Source organism: Petromyzon marinus, unplaced genomic scaffold (genome assembly GCF_048934315.1).
Source record: "Petromyzon marinus isolate PM22_M1 ecotype Great Lakes invasive population unplaced genomic scaffold, UKy_Petmar_22M1.pri1.0 PM_Scaffold_48, whole genome shotgun sequence".
NCBI classification, from domain to species: Eukaryota; Metazoa; Chordata; class Hyperoartia; order Petromyzontiformes; family Petromyzontidae; genus Petromyzon; species Petromyzon marinus.
Window position 1 is genome coordinate 479606 of NW_027423479.1, and position 14250 is coordinate 493855.

The following is a 14250-nucleotide window of genomic DNA, read 5'->3' on the forward strand; positions in this document are numbered from 1 at the left end:
GTTTTGTGTTGTTGTGGTGTTGTTGTTGTGGTGTTGTTGGTGGTGTTGTGTTGTTGTTGTGTTATTGTTGTGTTATTGTTGTGTTGTTGTCGTGTTGTTGGTGTTGTTGTTTTTGTGTTGATGGTGATGATGTTGTGTTGATGTTGTGTTGTTGAGGCTGCCCATGAGTGTGACTCTGGTAGCGCTGCGCCTTGAGCTCAGCCCGGACTCAAGCTTCCCCTCCCACTTCCATCGCTGCCACTGTAAGTACAGTGTGTACAGTAGGTACAGTGTGTACAGTAGACACAGTGCATAGAGTGCGTACAGTGGGCACAGTGCGCGCAGCAGGCACAATGTGTACAGTGTAAAATAGTGTGTACAGTAGACACTGTGCATTGGGCGCGGTGTGTACAGTAGGTACAGTGTAAAAATGGTGTATACAGTATACACCGTGAACACTACATTGTGCACAATGTGTACACACTGTACTGTACACACTGTACACACTGTCTACCCCCGTGTCTCCCCCCCCCGTGTCTCCCCCCCCCCTTGTCTCCCCCCCCCCCCGTGTCTCCCCCCCCCCCGTGTCTCCCCCCCCCCGTGTCTCCCCCCCCCCCCCGTGTCTCCCCCCCCCCCGTGTCTCCCCCCCCCCGTGTCTCCCCCCGTGTCTCTCCCCGCGTCGCGCAAGCGTCTGCGTGGTGACGTCGTTGCGCAAGAGCCTGCGTGGTGACGTCTCGTGCAAGAGGCCTTGGCGTGGTGACGTCGACGCGCAAGTGCATGCGTGGTGACGTCGTCGCGCAAGAGCGTACGTGGTGACGTCGCGCATGAGCGTGCGTGGTGACGTCATCGCACAAGAGCCTGCGTGGTGACGTCCGCGCAAGAGCGTGCGTGGTGACGTCGACGCGCAAGAGCGTGCGAGGTGACGTCATCGCGCAAGAGCCTGCGTGATGACGTCTTTGCGCGCATGAGCGTGCGTGGTGACGTCTTGCAAGAAGCCTTGGCGTGGTGACGTCGTCGCGCAAGAGCGTGCATGGTGACGTCGTGGCGCAAGAGCGTGCGTGGTGACGTCGCGCAAATGTCTGCGTGGTGACGTCTTTGCGTGCATGAGCGTGCGTGGTGACGTCGTCTTGCAAGAAGCCTTGGCGTGGTGACGTCGTCGCGCAAGAGCGTGCGTGGTGACGTCGTCGAGCAAGAGTCTGCGTGGTGACGTCACCGCGCAAGATGCGTGATGACGTAATAAATAAATCGATAATAATTCACCTAAAGACGGTCGCCTGCTGTTGTTGCTATAGAAACATCGCGATCTACAGTATTGTTCATAGTTCATAGTTACATTTAATTTGGTACAGCCCTGTGAGCCATCCGGCTCTTGAATCGGGTGCAACCACAACAAAGTAAACTAAACTAAAACACGAACAATAAAAATACATCTTAAAGTGACTCCTCTGTGTGTGACTGTGCACAGAAAATCCAGGGGGAAAATAAACATCAAAATATTCCTGAAATAGCACCGTGTACACCACCAACTCTGTGTGTAAATATCCCACTGGGATGCAAATCAAGATAACAACAATAACAAGACAACTTAGATTAAGGCCATCAGTCTAACTCCGTACTACAACAACAACAACCACAAGACAACTTTAGATTAAGGCCATCAGTCTAACTCCGTACTACAACAACCACAAGACAACTTTAGATTAAGGCCATCAGTCAAAATTCCGTTACTACAACAAGACAACTTAGATTAAGGCCATCAGTCTAACTCAGTACTACAACAACAACCACAAGACAACTTTAGATTAAGGCCATCAGTCTAACTCCTTACTACAACAACAACAACCACAAGACAACTTTAGATTAAGGCCATCAGTCTAACTCCGTACTACAACAACACAAACCAAAACAACTTTTAGAAATCACCAAAAACTAAAGCCGTAATTGCAACTTAACTAGTTCATCACAGGGACTGTGACCGAATTTTCACAATAAACTACATAAACAACACCAAATCCTACAGCCATAGCGTGATGACGTAATACATAAATAAAGCAATCGATAATAATTCACCTGAAGGCGATCTATAGTATTGATTATTTTGTCTCCAGCTACGAGTGTCGATTTGGTTCGGTCACGAAAGATTCAAAATCAACACTGGTGACGTCACCACTTCGCCTCTTGCCCGCGCGATGACGTCACGCGACAAATTCTCGAGGCGCGGTGACCTCGCGCATACACCAAACAAGCGGGACAACGTCATCGACTACTCGCCAACCACAGCGTGGTGACGTCATCACGTCAAGCCAGCGCGGTGACGTCATCACGTCAATGTCCGCTCCCCACTGGCGCTGGCGCTGCGTCGCCTCCGCCTCGCCACCCTAGCGTGGTGACGTCACCACGTCAAGCCAGCGGGGTGACGTCACCACGTCAACGTCCGCTCCCCACTGTCGCTGCCGCTGCGTCGCCTCCTCGTCCTCGCCACCTCAGCGTGGTGACGTCACCACGTCATCGTCCGCTGCACTGTCACTGGCGCTGCCGCAGCGTCGCCTCCTTCCTCCTCGCCACCCCCAGCGTTATGACGTCACCACGTAAAACCAGCGTGGTGACGTCACCACGTCAATGTCCGCTCCACTGTCACTGGCGCTGCGTCGCCTCCTCCTCGCCACCCCAGCGTGGTGACGTCACCACGTCAAGCCAGCGTGGTGACGTCGCCACGTCAATGTCCGCTCCACTGTCACTGGCGCTGCGTCGCCTCCTCCTCCTCGCCACCCCAGCGTGGTGACGTCACCACGTCAAGCCAGCGTGGTGACGTCGCCACGTCAATGTCCGCTCCACTGTCACTGGCGCTGCGTCGCCTCCTCCTCCTCGCCACCCCAGCGTGGTGACGTCACCACGTCAAGCCAGCGTGGTGACGTCGCCACGTCAATGTCCGCTCCACTGTCACTGGCGCTGCGTCGCCTCCTCATCGCCACCCCAGCGTGGTGACGTCACTACGTCAAGCCAGCGTGGTGACGTCACCACGTCAATGTCCGCTCCACTGTCGCTGGCGCTGCGTCGCCTCCTCCTCGCCACCCCAGCGTGGTGACGTCACCACATCAAGCCAGCGCGGTGACGTCACCACGTAAATGTCCGCTCCACTGTCACTGGCGCTGCAGTTGCGTCGCCTCCTTCCTCCTCGCCACCCCAGCGTGGTGACGTCACCACGTAAAGCCAGCGTGGGGACGTCACCACGTCAATGTCCGCTCCACTGTCACTGCCGCTGCGACGCCTCCTCGCCACCCAGCGTGGTGACGTCACCACGTCAATGTCCACTCCACTGTCACTGGCGCTGCCGCTGCGTCGCCTCCTTCCTCCTCGCCACCCCAGCGTGGTGACGTCACCACGTAAATGTCCGCTCCACTGTCGCTGGCGCTGCGTCGCCTCCTCCTCGCCACCCCAGTGTGGTGACGTCACCACATCAAGCCAGCGCGGTGACGTCACCACGTCAATGTCCGCTCCACTGTCACTGGCGCTGCCGCTGCGTCGCCTCCTTCCTCCTCGCCACCCCAGCGTGGTGACGTCACCACGTAAATGTCCGCTCCACTGTCACTGGCGCTGCAGCTGCGTCGCCTCCTCGCTCGCAGAGAATCAGCGGCGGCCGCAGAGGAAGAGGTGGAGGAGGTGTAGAGGAGGTGGTGGTGTAGAGGAGGTGGTGTAGTGGTGGTGGTGGTGGTGTAGTGGTGGTGGTGTAGAGGTGGTGGTGGTGTAGTGGTGGTGTAGAGGTGGTGGTGGTGTAGTGGTGGTGGTGGTGTAGTGGTGGTGGTGGTGTAGTGGTGGTGGTGGTGTAGTGGTGGTGGTGTAGAGGTGGTGGTGTAGTGGTGGTGGTGTAGTGGTGGTGGTGGTGTAGTGGTGGTGGTGTAGAGGTGGTGGTGGTCTTCCGCTAGTTTTGTGTTGTTGTGGTGTTGTTGTGGTGTTGTTGGTGGTGTTGTGTTGTTGTGAGGTGTTGTTGTTGTGGTGTTGTGTTATTGTTGTCGTGTTGTTGGTGTTGTGTTGTTGTTTTTGTGTTGTTATGTTGTTGATGTGTTGTGTTGTTGTAGGTACAGTGTAAAAATGGTGTATACAGTATACACCGTGAACACTACATTGTGCACAATGTGTACACACTGTACTGTACACACTGTACACACTGTCTACCCCCCCTCCCCCCGTGTCTCCCCCCCCGTGTCTCCCCCGCGTCTCTCCCCCCGCGTCGCGCAAGCGTCTGCGTGGTGACGTCGTCACGCAAGAGCGTGAGTGGTGACGTCGTCGCCCAGGAGCGTGCGTGGTGACGTCGTCGCGCAAGAGCGTGCGTGGTGACGTCGCGCATGAGCGTGCGTGATGACGTCTCGCGCAAGAGCCTGCGTGGTGACGTCATCGCACAAGAGCCTGCGTGGTGACGTCCGCGCAAGAGCGTGCGTGGTGACGTCGACGCGCAAGAGCGTGCGATGTGACGTCATCGCGCAAGAGCCTGCGTGGTGACGTCGCACAAGAGCCTGCGTGGTGACGTCGTCACGCAAATGTCTGCGTGGTGACGTCTTTGCGCGCATGAGCGTGCGTGGTGACGTCGTCTTGCAAGAAGCCTTGGCGTGGTGACGTCGTCGCGCAAGAGCGTGCGTGGTGACGTCGTCGCGCAAGAGCGTGCGTGGTGACGTCGTCGCGCAAATGTCTGCGTGGGGACGTCTTTGCGCGCATGAGCGTGCGTGGTGACGTCGTCTTGCAAGAAGCCTTGGCGTGGTGACGTCGTCGCGCAAGAGCGTGCGTGGTGACGTCGCGCAAGAGCGTGCGTGGTGACGTCGTCGCGCAAGAGTCTGCGTGGTGACGTCACCGCGCAAGATGCGTGATGACGTAATAAATAAATCGATAATAATTCTACTAAAGACGGTCGCCTGCTGTTGTTGCGATAGAAACATCGTGATCTACAGTATTGTTCATAGTTACATTTAATTTGGTATAGCCCTGTGAGCCATCCGGCTCTTGAATCGGGTGCAACCACAACTAAACAAAACTAAAACACGAACAATAAAAATACATCTTAAAATGACTCCTCTGTGTGTGACTGTGCACACAGAAAATCCAGGGGGGAAATAAACATCAAAATATTCCTGAAATAGCACCGTTACACCACCAACTGTGTGTGTAAATATCCCAGTGGGATGCAAGTCAAGATAACAACAATAACAACAACAAGACAACTTTAGATTAAGGCCATCAGTCTAACTCCTTACTACAACAACAACAACCACAAGACAACTTTAGATTAAGGCCATCAGTCTAAACTCCGTACTACAACAACAACCACAAGACAACTTTAGATTAAGGCCATCAGTCTAACTCCGTACTACAACAACAACCACAACAAGACAACTTAGATTAAGGCCATCAGTCTAACTCCTTACTACAACAACAACAACCACAAGACAACTTAGATTAAGGCCATCAGTCTAACTCCGTACTACAACAACCACAACAAGACAACTTTAGATTAAGGCCATCAGTCTAACTCCGTACTACAACAACAAACCAAAACAACTTTAGATTAAGGCCATCAGTCTAACTCCGTACTACAACAACAACAACCACAAGACAACTTTAGATTAAGGCCATCAGTCTAACTCCGTACTACAACAACAACAACAAGACAACTTTAGATTAAGGCCATCAGTCTAACTCCGTACTACAACAACAACCACAAGACAACTTTAGATTAAGGCCATCAGTCTAACTCCGTACTACAACAACCACAAGACAACTTTAGATTAAGGCCATCAGTCTAACTCCGTACTACAACAACAACCACAAGACAACTTTAGATTAAGGCCATCAGTCTAACTCCGTTACTACAACAACAACCACAAGACAACTTTAGATTAAGGCCATCAGTCTAACTCTGTACTACAACAACAACAAGACAACTTTAGATTAAGGCCATCAGTCTAACTCCGTACTACAACAACAACCACAAGACAACTTTAGATTAAGGCCATCAGTCTAAACTCCGTACTACAACAACAACCACAAGACAACTTTAGATTAAGGCCATCAGTCTAACTCCATACTACAACAACAACAAGACAACTTTAGATTAAGGCCATCAGTCTAACTCCGTACTACTACAACACAAACCAAAACAACTTTTAGAAATCACCAAAAACTAAAGCCGTAATTGCAACTTAACTAGTTCATCACAGGGACTGTGACCGAATTTTCACAATAAACTACATAAACAACACCAAATCCTACAGCCATAGCGTGACGATGTAATAAATAAAGCAATCGATAATAATTCACCTGAAGACGATCTATAGTATTGATTATTTTGTCTCCAGCTACGAGTGTCGATTTGGTTCGGTCACGAAAGATTCAAAATCAACACTGGTGACGTCACCACTTCGCCTCTTGCCCGCGCGATGACGTCACGCGACAAATTCTCCTCGAGGCGCGGTGACCTCACGCATACACCAAACACAAGCGGGACGTCATCGACTACTCGCCAACCACAGCCTGGTGACGTCATCACGTCAAGCCAGCGCGGTGGCGTCATCACGTCAATGTCCGCTCCCCACTGGCGCTGGCGCTGCGTCGCCTCCGCCTCGCCACCCCAGCGTGGTGACGTCACCACGTCAAGCCAGCGCGGTGACGTCACCACGTCAATGTCCGCTCCCCACCGTCGCTGCCGCTGCGTCGCCTCCTCGTCCTCGCCACCTCAGCGTGGTGACGTCACCACGTCAATGTCCGCTCCACTGTCACTGGCGCTGCCGCTGCGTCGCCTCATCCTCGCCACCCCAGCCTGGTGACGTCACCACGTCAAGCCAGCGTGGTGACGTCGCCACGTCAATGTCCGCTCCACTGTCACTGGCGCTGCGTCGCCTCCTTCCTCCTCACCACCCCAGCGTGGTGACGTCATCACGTAAAGCCTGCGTGGTGACGTCACCACGTCAAGCCAGCGTGGTTACGTCACCACGTCAATGTCCGCTCCACTATCACTGGCGCTGCCGCTGCGTCGCCTCCTTCCTCGTCGCTACCCCAGCGTGGTGACGTCACTATACCAAGCCAGCGTGGTGACGTCACCACGCCAATGTCCGCTCCACTGTCACTGGCGCTGCCGCTGCGACGCCTCCTCCTCGCCACCCAGCGTGGTGACGTCACTACGTCAAAGCCAGCGTGGTGACGTCACCACGTCAAAGCCAGCGTGGTGACGTCACCACGTCAATGTCCGCTCCACTGTCACTGGCGCTGCAGCTGCGTCGCCTCCTCCTCGCCACCCCAGCGTGGTGACGTCACCACATCAAGCCAGCGTGGTGACGTCACCACGTCAATGTCCGCTCCACTGTCGCTTGCGCTGCGTCGCCTCCTCCTCCTCGCCACCCCAGCGTGATGACGTCACCACATCAAGCCAGCGCGGTGACGTCACCACGTGAAGCCAGTGTGGTGACGTCACCACGTCAATGTCCGCTCCACTGTCACTGGCGCTCTCGCTGCGTCGCCTCCTTCCTCCTCGCCACCCCAGCGTGGTGACGTCTCTACGTCAAGTCAGCGTGGTGACGTCACCACGTGAAGCCAGTGTGGTGACGTCACCACGTCAATGTCCGCTCCACTGTCACTGGCGCTGTCGCTGCGTCGCCTCCTTCCTCCTCGCCACCCCAGCGTGGTGACGTCACTACGTCAAGTCAGCGTGGTGACGTCACTGCGTCAAGCCAGCGTGGTGGTGTCACCACGTCAATGTCCGCTCCACTGTCACTGGCGCTGCAGCTGCGTCGCCTCCTCGCTCGCAGAGAATCAGCGGCGGCCGCAGAGGAAGAGGTGGAGGAGGTGTAGAGGAGGTGTAGAGGAGGTGGTGGTGTAGAGGAGGTGGTGTAGTGGTGGTGGTGTAGTGGTGGTGGTGTAGAGGTGGTGGTGTAGTGGTGGTGGTGTAGTGGTGGTGGTGGTGTAGTGGTGGTGGTGGTAGTGTAGTGGTGGTGGTGTAGTGGTGGTGGTGTAGAGGTGGTGGTGTAGTGGTGGTGTAGTGGTGGTGGTGTAGAGGTGGTGGTGGTGTAGTGGTGGTGGTGTAGCGGTGGTGGTGTAGTGGTGGTGGTGTAGTGGTGGTGGTGTAGTGGTGGTGTAGAGGTGGTGGTGGTGGTGTAGTGGTGGTGGTGTAGTGGTGGTGGTGTAGAGGTGGTGGTGTAGTGGTGGTGGTGTAGTGGTGGTGGTGGTGTAGTGGTGGTGGTGGTGTAGTGGTGGTGTAGTGGTGGTGGTGGTGTAGTGGTGGTGGTGTAGTGGTGGTGGTGTAGTGGTGGTGGTGGTGTAGTGGTGGTGGTGTAGTGGTGGTGGTGGTGTAGTGGTGGTGGTGGTGTAGTGGTGGTGTAGTGGTGGTGGTGGTGTAGTGGTGGTGGTGTAGTGGTGGTGGTGTAGTGGTGGTGGTGGTGTAGTGGTGGTGGTGTAGTGGTGGTGGTGTAGAGGTGGTGGTGTAGTGGTGGTGGTGTAGTGGTGGTGGTGTAGTGGTGGTGGTGGTGTAGTGGTGGTGTAGTGGTGGTGGTGGTGTAGTGGTGGTGGTGTAGTGGTGGTGGTGTAGTGGTGGTGGTGGTGTAGTGGTGGTGGTGTAGTGGTGGTGGTGTAGTGGTGGTGGTGTAGAGGTGGTGGTGTAGAGGTGGCGGTGGTGTAGTGGTGGTGGTGTAGTGGTGGTGGTGTAGTGGTGGTGGTGTAGTGGTGGTGGTGTAGTGGTGGTGGTGTAGTGGTGGTGGTGGTGTAGTGGTGGTGGTGTAGTGGTGGTGGTGTAGAGGTGGTGGTGTAGTGGTGGTGGTGGTGTAGTGGTGGTGGTGTAGTGGTGGTGGTGTAGTGGTGGTGGTGTAGTGGTGGTGGTGTAGAGGTGGTGGTGTAGTGGTGGTGGTGGTGTAGTGGTGGTGGTGGTCTTCCGCTAGTTTTGTGTTGTTGTGGTGTTGTTGTTGTTGTGGTGTTGTTGGTGTTGTGTTGTGAGGTGTTGTTGTTGTTGTTGTGGTGTTGTTCTGTTATTGTTGTGTTATTGTTGTGTTGTTGTCGTGTTGTTGGTGTTGTGTTGATGTGGTGTTGTTGATGTGTTGTGTTGTTGTTGAGGTGTTGTTGTTGTTGTGTTGATGTGGTGTTGTGTTGTTGATGTGTTGTTATTGATGTGTTATGTTGTGATGTTGTTGTGTTGATGTGTTTTTGATGTTGTTGTGTTGTTGTTGATGTGTTGTTGATGTTGTTGTGTTGTTGATGTGTTGTTGATGTTGTGTTGTTGTTGATGTTGTTGTTGTGTTGTTGATGTGTTGTTGATGTTGTTGATGATGTGTTGTTGATGGTGATGATGTTGTTGTTATTGATGTGTTGTTGATGTGTTGATGTTGTGTTGTTGATGTGTTGTTGTTGTGTTGTTGTGTTGTTGTGTTGTTGTTGATGTTGTGTTGTTGTTGTGTTGTTGTTGATGTGTTGATGTGTTGTTGTTTTGTTGTTCTTGATGTTGTTGATGTTGTTATTGATGTGATGATGATGTTGTTGATGGTGATGATGTTGTTGTTATTGATGTGTTGTTGATGTGTTGATGTTGTGTTGATGTTGTTATTGTTGAGGCTGCCCATGAGTGTGACTCTAGTAGCGCTGCGCCTTGAGCTCAGCCCGGACTCAAACTTCCCCTCCCACTTCCATCGCTGCCACTGTAAGTACAGTGTATACAGTAGGTACAGTGTGCACAGTAGACACAGTGTATACAGTGGGCACAGTGTGTACAGTAGACACAATGTGTACAGTGTAAAATAGTGTGTACAGTAGACACAGTGTACATTGGGCGCAGTGTGTACAGTAGATAGTGTAAAAATAGTGTATACAGTATACACCGTGAACACTACATTGTGCACAATGTGTACACACTGTACTGTACACACTGTACACACTGTCTACCCCCCCTCCCCCCGTGTCTCTCCCCCCGTGTCTCCCCCCGTGTCTCTCCCCGCGTCGCGCAAGCGTCTGCGTGGTGACGTCGTCACGCAAGAGCGTGCGTGGTGACGTCATCGCCCAGGAGCGTGCGTGGTGACGTCGTCGCGCAACAGCGTGCGTGGTGACGTCGCGCAAGAGGCCTTGGCGTGGTGACGTCGACGCGCAAGTGCATGCGTGGTGACGTCGCGCAAGAGCGTGCGTGGTGACGTCGCGCATGAGCGTGCGTGGTGACGTCTCGCGCAAGAGCGTGCGTGGTGACGTCGTCGCGCAAATGTCTGCGTGGTGACGTCTTTGCGCGCATGAGCGTGCGTGGTGATGTCGTCTTGCAAGAAGCCTTGGCGTGGTGACGTCGTCGCGCAAGAGCGTGCGTGGTGACGTCGTCGCGCAAGAGCGTGCGTGGTGACGTCGTCGCGCAAATGTCTGCGTGGTGACGTCTTTGCGCGCATGAGCGTGCGTGGTGACGTCTTGCAAGAAGCCTTGGCGTGGTGACGTCACCGCGCAAGATGCGTGATGACGTAATAAATAAATCGATAATAATTCTACTAAAGACGGTCGCCTGCTGTCGTTGCGATAGAAACATCGTGATCTACAGTATTGTTCATAGTTCATAGTTACATTTAATTTGGTATAGCCCTGTGAGCCATCCGGCTCTTGAATCGGGTGCAACCACAACAAAGTAAACTAAACTAAAACACGAACAATAAAAATACATCTTAAAGTGACTCCTCTGTGTGTGACTGTGCACACAGAAAATCCAGGGGGAAAATAAACATCAAAATATTCCTGAAATAGCACCGTTACACCACCAACTCTGTGTGTAAATATCCCAGTGGGATGCAAGTCAAAATAACAACAATAACCACAAGACAACTTTAGATTAAGGCCATCAGTCTAACTCCGTACTACAACAACAACCACAAGACAACTTTAGATTAAGGCCATCAGTCTAACTCCGTACTACAACAACCACAAGACAACTTTAGATTAAGGCCATCAGTCTAACTCCGTACTACAACAACAACCACAAGACAACTTTAGATTAAGGCCATCAGTCTAACTCCTTACTACAACAACAACCACAAGACAACTTTAGATTAAGGCCATCAGTCTAACTCCGTTACTACAACCACAAGACAACTTAGATTAAGGCCATCAGTCTAACTCCGTACTACAACAACAACCACAAGACAACTTTAGATTAAGGCCATCAGTCTAACTCCGTACTACAACAACCACAAGACAACTTTAGATTAAGGCCATCAGTCTAACTCCGTACTACAACAACAACAAGACAACTTTAGATTAAGGCCATCAGTCTAACTCCGTTACTACAACAACCACCACAAGACAACTTTAGATTAAGGCCATCAGTCTAACTCCGTACTACAACAACACAAACCAAAACAACTTTTAGAAATCACCAAAAACTAAAGCCGTAATTGCAACTTAACTAGTTCATCACAGGGACTGTGACCGAATTTTCACAATAAACTACATAAACAACACCAAATCCTACAGCCATAGCGTGATGACGTAATAAATAAAGCAATCGATAATAATTCACCTGAAGGCGATCTATAGTATTGATTATTTTGTCTCCAGCTACGAGTGTCGATTTGGTTCGGTCACGAAAGATTCAAAATCAACACTGGTGACGTCACCACTTCGCCTCTTGCCCGCGCGATGACGTCACGCGACAAATTCTCGAGGCGCGGTGACCTCGCGCATACACCAAACACAAGCGGGACGTCATCGACTACTCGCCAACCACAGCCTGGTGACTTCATCACGTCAAGCCAGCGCGGTGACGCCATCACGTCAATGTCCGCTCCCCGCTGGCGCTGCGTCGCCTCCGCCTCGCCACCTCAGCGTGGTGACGTCACCACGTCAATGTCCGCTCCCCACTGTCGCTGCCGCTGCGTCGCCTCCTCGTCCTCGCCACCTCAGCGTGGTGACGTCACCACGTCATCGTCCGCTGCACTGTCACTGTCGCTGCCGCTGCGTCGCCTCCTTCCTCCTCGCCACTCCACAGCGTGATGACGTCACCACGTAAAGCCAGCGTGGTGACGTCACCACGTCAATGTCCGCTCCACTGTCACTGGCGCTGCCGCTGCGTCGTCTCCTCCTCCTCGCCACCCCAGCGTGGTGACGTCACCACGTAAAGCCAGCTTGGTGACGTCACCACGTCAAACCAGCGTGGTAACGTCACCACGTCAATGTCCGCTCCACTGTCACTGGCGCTGCCGCTGCGACGCCTCCTCGCCACCCAGCGTGGTGACGTCACCACGTAAAGCCAGCATGGTGACGTCACCACGTCAAAGCCAGCGTGGTGACGTCACCACGTTAATGTCCGCTCCACTGTCACTGGCGCTGCAGCTGCGTCGCCTCCTCCTCGCCACCCCAGCGTGGTGACGTCACCACGTCAAGCCAGCGTGGTGACGTCACCACGTCAATGTCCGCTCCACTGTCGCTGGCGCTGCGTCGCCTCCTCCTCCTCGCCACCCCAGCGTGGTGACGTCACCACATGAAGCCAGCGCGGTGACGTCACCACGTAAATGTCCGCTCCATTGTCACTGGCGCTGCAGCTGCGTCGCCTCCTTCCTCCTCGCCACCCCAGCGTGGCGACGTCACCACGTAAAGCCAGCGTGGTGACGTCACCACGTCAATGTCCGCTCCACTGTCACTGGCGCTGCCGCTGCGTCGCCTCCTTCCTCCTCGCCACCCCAGCGTGGTGACGTCACTACGTCAAGCCAGCGTGGTGGTGTCACCATGTAAAACCAGCGTGGTGACGTCACCACGTCAATGTCCGCTCCACTGTTACTGGCGCTGCAGCTGCGTCGCCTCCTCGCTCGCAGAGAATCAGCGGCGGTCGCAGAGGAAGAGGTGGAGGAGGTGTAGAGGAGGTGGTGGTGTAGAGGAGGTGGTGTAGTGGTGGTGTAGTGGTGGTGGTGTAGTGGTGGTGGTGGTGTAGTGGTGGTGGTGTAGTGGTGGTGGTGTAGTGGTGGTGGTGTAGTGGTGGTGGTGTAGTGGTGGTGGTGGTGTAGTGGTGGTGGTGGTGTAGTGGTGGTGGTGTAGTGGTGGTGGTGGTGTAGTGGTGGTGGTGTAGTGGTGGTGGTGTAGTGGTGGTGGTGGTGTAGTGGTGGTGGTGTAGTGGTGGTGTAGTGGTGGTGTAGTGGTGGTGTAGTGGTGGTGGTGGTGTAGTGGTGGTGGTGTAGTGGTGGTGGTGTAGTGGTGGTGGTGTAGTGGTGGTGGTGGTGTAGTGGTGGTGGTGGTGTAGTGGTGGTGGTGTAGTGGTGGTGGTGTAGTGGTGGTGGTGTAGTGGTGGTGGTGTAGTGGTGGTGTAGTGGTGGTGGTGGTGTAGTGGTGGTGGTGTAGTGGTGGTGGTGGTGTAGTGGTGGTGGAGGTGTAGAGGTGGTGGTGGTCTTCCGCTAGTTTTGTGTTGTTGTTGTTGTGTTGTTGGTGGTGGTGTTGTGGTGGTGTTGTGTTGTTGTGAGGTGTTGTTGTTGTGTTGTCGTGTTGTTGTTGTGTTGTTCTTGTGTTGTTGTTTTTGTGTTGTTATGTTGTTGATGTGTTGTTGATGTGTTGTGTTGTTATGTTGTTGATGTGTTGTTGTGTTGTGTTGTTGGTGGTGTTGTGATGTGTTGTTGTGTTGATGTTGTGTTGTTGTTGTGTTGTTGATGTGTTATTGTTGTTGTGTGTTGTGTTGTTGTGTTGATGTTGTGTTGTTGTTGATATGTTGTTGTGTTGTTGGTGTGTTGTTGTTATTGATGTTGTTGATGTTGATGTTGTTATTGATGTAATGTTGTTGATGTTGTTGATGTTGTTGTTGTGTTGTTGTTGTGTTGATGTGTTGATGTGTTGTGTTGTTGATGTGTTGATGGTGATGTTGTTGTGTTAATGTGTTGATGGTGATGTGTTGATGTGTTGTGTTGTTGATGGTGATGATGTTGTGTTGTTGATGTGTTGATGTTGTGTTCTGTTGTTGTTGATGGTGATGATGTTGTTGTTGATGTGTTATTGATGTGTTGATGTGTTGATGTTGTTGTTGAGTCTGCCCATGAGTGTGACTCTAGTAGCGCTGCGCCTTGAGCTCAGCCCGGACTCAAGCTTCCCCTCCCACTTCCATCGCTGCCACTGTAAGTACAGTGTGTACAGTAGGCACAGTGTGCACAGTAGGTACAGTGCGCACAGTGCGTACAGTTGGCACAGTGCATACAGTGGGCACAGTGTACAGCAGACACAATGTGTACAGTGTAAAATGGCGTGCACAGTAGACACTGTACATTGGGAGCAGTGTGTACAGTAGGTACAGTGTGAAAATGGTGTATA

The 14250-nt window shown here is 53.0% G+C and overlaps 1 protein-coding gene and 2 long non-coding RNA genes across 3 annotated transcripts in view; all 3 read left to right on the top strand.

Annotated features, from left to right (window-relative positions):
* The first annotated feature begins 5418 nt into the window (after nt 1–5418).
* LOC142923401 (uncharacterized) lies at nt 5419–6290 on the top strand. The gene is made up of 2 exons (XR_012940741.1): nt 5419–5484; nt 5539–6290. It is a non-coding gene; the product is annotated as an uncharacterized LOC142923401 (long non-coding RNA).
* A 2046-nt stretch (nt 6291–8336) lies between these two features.
* On the top strand, nt 8337–10643 carry LOC116958126 (uncharacterized). The gene is made up of 2 exons (XR_012940719.1): nt 8337–9643; nt 9949–10643. It is a non-coding gene; the product is annotated as an uncharacterized LOC116958126 (long non-coding RNA).
* Nucleotides 10644–12533: 1890 nt separating this feature from the next.
* BRAP (BRCA1 associated protein) overlaps nt 12534–14250 on the top strand; it is a 57721-nt gene continuing 56004 nt past the window's right edge. Inside the window, exons 1-2 of the mRNA XM_076064487.1 lie at nt 12534–12804; nt 13972–14057. Coding sequence (XP_075920602.1) covers nt 12587–12804; nt 13972–14057 — 304 coding nt within the window. The 5' untranslated portion in view covers nt 12534–12586. The remainder of the gene's footprint in view (nt 12805–13971; nt 14058–14250) is intronic.